This window comes from Anneissia japonica, unplaced genomic scaffold (assembly GCF_011630105.1).
Source record: "Anneissia japonica isolate Jap-2015-1 unplaced genomic scaffold, ASM1163010v1 scaffold2776_len101754_cov109, whole genome shotgun sequence".
NCBI classification, from domain to species: domain Eukaryota; kingdom Metazoa; phylum Echinodermata; class Crinoidea; order Comatulida; family Comatulidae; genus Anneissia; species Anneissia japonica.
The window spans coordinates 69,540-75,303 of NW_022737311.1; the positions used below are offsets into that span (position 1 = coordinate 69,540).

The 5,764-nt window shown below is 29.1% G+C and overlaps 1 protein-coding gene across 1 annotated transcript in view; it reads left to right on the plus strand.

Annotated features, from left to right (window-relative positions):
- LOC117117317 (peroxidasin-like) overlaps positions 1-5,764 on the plus strand; it is a 53,685-nt gene that overhangs the window by 31,009 nt on the left and 16,912 nt on the right. The window contains exon 3 of the mRNA XM_033261592.1: positions 4,901-4,930. Coding sequence (XP_033117483.1) covers positions 4,901-4,930 — 30 coding nt within the window. The remainder of the gene's footprint in view (positions 1-4,900; positions 4,931-5,764) is intronic.

A 5,764-nucleotide genomic window follows, 5' to 3' on the forward strand; every position in this document is an offset into this window, starting at 1 on the left:
CAAAGAGTGTTTGTGGGATTTTGTTCTATTTGATTTTTTTGAAAATTATAGAAAAATTTACCATATTGTCAAAGCGTTTTAGTAGAGTGATGGGTAGGAGTAGGAAGGGCTCAGCCCCCGTGGCTCGATAGTAAAATGCTAGTTAGTAGTTTATGTACATTTTAAGTATATTTTGCGGTTATTTTAACACAAATAAACACCTATTTTTGAATTATGTTCCATTCTGGCTTGAGTGACAGTAGTTTTTGTATGTCTAGTTTGTTGCCTGTCTAGAAATTATGAGTTTAGACACCAAAATCATATCTGTAGCTTATTTAGTTCCAATTTTATGCACATAGATAAATTTGGGGCCATTTTGAAAAATGGCCGCCATTTGTATACAAGACGTAAAATCAAGTGTCAACAGGGCTTAGGGTGACCAGAATGGATTAATTATGATATCTGGCTATGTGGATTGCTTCTAACATTCCATTCCCCCTATCTCATTTTTTTCAGATTTTTTTTCTAGTCTATTAAGACAGTACAGTGTTTTTAACATTATTATATTAAACTTTAAATTTCAGTATCATCGTCTACCGATGTTGCACCAGGAAGTAAGTATTAATTGTAGTGTTATATTCTCTTGTCATTAGTTAAATGCAATTATTAGGTGCTTTGCTGAATTTATTTATTTACTGTTACCATGCAATACTGACTTTCATCTTTCTGATGCTATTATTTCTTTTCACATATTTCTCTCAATTTCTTTCAAATACATCAGTTATTAAAATTTTTAAAAAAATGACATACAGTAATCTCAATCAAGTTAATCCAACAGGATATACAAAACAATGTGGAGATGACATGAGAGTCAGTTCACATTTACATCTTATATAAAGATATTTTGGATGGTCTCAACTTGCACCCAAAATACTGACAATGTACATTACCATCATTGGAAATGTTAAAAAAAACTTAAAAACACCACCTCTTCTGGCAATAAATCTTGTGTGACCTTTCTTATCACAAGTATAGTGGTAATTTGCAAAAAATATTAATTGGAAAACAAATTATTTAGCTCGACAAAGAAATAAGTAGAGCACTAAATATTTTGGAATTTTTAATCGTTTGTTCTGGTAATGCCTCTGAGTTATATATATCCCCGTACAGGGACATAGATACCTGAGCTGGCAGTGCAAAAGGGTATGTCTTTGTGTTGATAAAGGGCCCCTTAAAGTCAACTAGGACAAATGCAACTACTGTATAATAAACTTTTTATAAACATATCAAATATTCGGTATCATTTGATTTTATTTGAATAAATAATAAATGTAACAAATGTTAAGATCAGATTATGTAAGCACAGGACAAAATAAGTGTTACTTAATTTCATCTGTATGCTATTTATAGAGTACTATGTCATAGTACCATCAGCTTGTTTCCAAGCAAGTGTCCCTATAGCTATGTGTCACAACGTTTTCAAACAGATATAACATTATAACTTAATTTTATGACATTCAATCTGTAGGGCCTATTTGTTACTTGTAATCTCAATTTGTAAATAAATATACATCAGATTGCGAGCATTGATTATTGTTATGTTTTTAAAATTGTTAATGTTTAAGGGGTTACATCTGTTAAAAATAATTGTTGCTTAGATGTGGAAGCACTCTATATATCGACTGTGTAGCATTGTTAGGTAACAAAGGGATGTCACATAGTGTTGTGATGTTTGCAATATCAGAATTTAAGTCATGATGATTTTAGATTCATTTCTATAACAATAATGATAAGAAAAAAAGTTACAATTTATTTTACTTTTCCTTTCTAGACCATAAAAGCTTGAACTAATCAAAAGTACCATTGTCATATAACCTAGCTTTTTTTTTCAAAGTTTCTTATATGCATGCTGTAAAGATGCACACTTCAGCACTCCAATTTTAGTAGGACAGTTCTTTCGTAAAAGAAAATCAATTGCCAAAAACAGTATTTCCTATGGTTTTCATGTGTATAATATTAAAAACCTATGAAAATATACCGCTGTAGGGCAACAATTGTATTGTAAGGCTTTATTGTAGATTCAAAATCAAGAACTAAGAATACCTACGTAAATATACTGTACTCAACTTGTAAGTATATAAAGGAGTGGTAATTACTAAAATTGGAGTATCATCATTCACAATAAACTAAATAAAATTTCAGTGATATCTGGCTGAAATAAACTGTTCTTTAAACAAATACATTTTAATAATGTGCTAGCTTCAAAATATTGTACAAAGCTTTAAAATTGTGATGATCAAAGTTAATATAATTAATTGGTATACTTTGCCAAATTGAATCTCCTTAAACTGACTGACATTATTCTTGTCCAGAAAGGTAAATTTATTTTTTCTGCTATGCATTGTATCCTTCCCGAAAATTTATGCAATATGTTTGTTCCCAATTACTCTATTCATAATTACCCCACTCGATCTAGAACTCATATTCACATACCTACCCACAAAACTAATTACTTTCAACATAATATTAGATACTCAGGCCCTACAATGATGAACAATCTCCCTCCCCCAATTCTAAACGCTGATTCTCTAAGAATATTTTCCAAAAAATTGAAACTTCACCTAATGTCGTTCTATTATTTAATATTTGTGGTCAGATTTGATATGTTCTGCTTTCGCATGAACTTCAGTTGTTTGTTTGTTTATTCATTTATTTATTATTATTTTTTTTCCTTTTTATTTATTTTTTTTAATTTTTTTTTTTTTTGCTCTTATTTTTGTCTGTATTGACTTTTTTGTTTTTATTTTTTTTTAACCAATTGCTAAGTTGTTCTCCACATTAGAAAAAATAAAATTATAACAATCGCATTTCACATAGTTTTAAAATGTGTATTAATAAACTGAGTGAAATATCTACAGAATATAATTTTCTATTTAAAATATAAATATATACAATTCACATAGTCTTCCCAACAACCAGTAACTCATGAAAGTGTGGCAACTTCGTCTTGTAAGTATTCTAGTCTGCAGTGTGGTCATTCTACAGTCAGTTTTTTATTAATTTATTATTACTCAGATCAAAACCATGCTCATAGAATCAACCAAATTTTTAAGCAATTCATTTTTTATATCGATATTTTTTAAAAAAAGCTTTGCGCTTCTGCTTTTTTTTTTTTTTAATAACATGAGAGTTGTATAGTTTAAGTAGTGTTCTTGAGACTCAGGTTTGAAACTTTTTTATGATTGTATGTCTTGCTTTCTTCATCTACATAACAATATAGGCCTATTCAATATTCGTATGCTTTTATTATCTAGTTTTTCAGGGCTGTAAAAAGTTTGTGGTCCTGGGTCCTGGACTTGAGTATTTTAGGGCTGGGCTAGCAAAAAATACATTAAATCTAGACCAATATTCAATAGCTGATATTAAAGGCTAGCAATTATTTTGGCAAAATCTTGGTCCAGCAAAACATTTTTTTACAGCTCTGGTTTTTATTTTATTATAATTTTGAAATATATAAACAAAATTGCGAAGTGTGCAAGGTAAAAAAAATTTAAATAGAGTAATGAGATTTCTAAATGCTTTCAATTTATATAATCCCCCAAATAAATAATCTACATGTCTACAATATTATATAATTGCTAGCCCTTAGTATCAGGTACTTATAGGCTTAGTTAAATTCTATTTCCCCTCAGTGTATTTTTTTTTTATATATAACATATGTTGTGCTAAAAGATAAGTTGACCTATGCAAATATTTTAAGAAACAGACAAAAATGTGATGATGATTTATTTTGGGGAATTTCAAAGCGGCTCTAGGCATAATAGAATTAAATTTAAACAATTATTTTTTTTAATCAAATCTTCTATCTGTATGCCTAATCTTATTGTTGGAATATGGACAATGAGTAATATTTGAACATGTGGTCCGTGAAGTTTTTGGCATGTCCAGAGAGGTCCACGAATGCAAAAAGTTTAGGAACCACTGGTTTAGTGTTTGGTTGATGAACTATATGTAAAAAGGTCTTTTTGCCACCATATTGTGCCATACTTCAAGCTGCGCAACAGCCGTGACAAAAAAGGGGAAATCCCCAAAACTGTTCACTTACAGTTTAACATATGTATTTGCCACACTTCACCTTTGAAAGTGCGGCACTCAAACTGTGGTGCTGTCAAACTTACAAATATAAAATGCAACAAAAGAAACAAGAAATGTATAGTAATAATTATAGTAATATTGACTCTGCATTATACTTTGTCACAATAGATTTCAGGGATCAACCGAGAAAATATGTAAACATCAAAAAATCAAATGCCATTGTAGCTACTTATGTATATACCAATAGTCTTACTCCAATCTAATCCAAACTACGACTTATAGTATATTGTGCATTTTACAAGTCTTAAGACTTAAGTATTAATCTTAAGAGCCTTGGTTGAATTCTATTTCCACCTTTTCATTTTAATTTTTAAATTCAATATTCAAGTTTGTTTTTTTTTTTGGCAAATTTGGCCAGTGCTACAAAATATAATTAATACATTCCTACTATTTCTCTGAATTCACAGGCACATTATCATTAATGAGTATTATATAACATTTACTACATAATAGTTGTGGTTAAATAACATCATATGCTAATAATGAAATTGAATAGCTGTAAATGTTTAATTTACTATTTTATTTTAAATTTATAATGAATTTACCGCGTATAAGGCAGTTTATCTTTTTATACTAATGCAGTATTTTTAGCTAATTATTACATAATTAGAGTTTATTATATGAAATAGAAAAACAAACTGTCTACCTGTTATCAATATTGATAGATGTAATATTGATAGATGTAATACTGATATTTATTATGCTGCAATTTTTTTTAGTGTAATTAGGATATATGTCTCAATTTGATTTTTTTTTACTGTTTCAGCTAATGAGAGTTCAAGCCCACCTATAATAAGTAAGGAATACTTCAAAATTTTACTTTACATAGCATGAGATCAGTGATATTTCAAATGTCAAAATTTAATTTAATTCATATGTGTTGTACCATGTATAGTTTACCTTTTACTACTGATTATATTCTGTTTACTTATGTTGGTTTTTTGAACGATGGATTAACAAGCTTGTGAGCTAAATTTTAATTGCTTTTTTAATCCTTGCCTCCTATAAAATTACATAGTTTTGTTTTAGTTATTTTACTGTATGTACCAAATGTATTTTGATTTTTATTAAATGCTAAATAAATGTTAATGAGATCTTGTGTTTCCTTTAAATTTTATAAGTATAATTATCTATTATAGGTGGCCAAATAGTAAATGTTGATAATAATTAAATATTACTCAAATACAGATTCTTTCAACACCTTCTAATATATGCATGCTATTCAATTCAATAAATTCACAATCTGTAAAATTATAGTTTGAAATTAACATCGTTACTTACAGTGTATTGCTTCAACAACTAATTCTTTCTACAAAACGTAGGTGGTGGCACGGTGTGAACATTGGTTGCGCCTGGTAAGCACTTTGAGTACAGAGTGAGAACCCAAAACTGGTACCAGGAGATGCATGGGCCTCATTTAAGGTCCATGGGCCAGCCCTCAAAAAATTGAATATTTCAAGATTTTAGATTATTTTAACATTTTGGTAGTATTTTACAACAATAAGAGATACACAACAGACAACTGTAAATCTGCTGTATGCTATGCCCGAAGTTGATCTGTTCTTTTTCAAAAATTAATGTAGTTGTAATTGTTGTAGCACCTTACTTTAAATCGATTTTTCATTTTAAT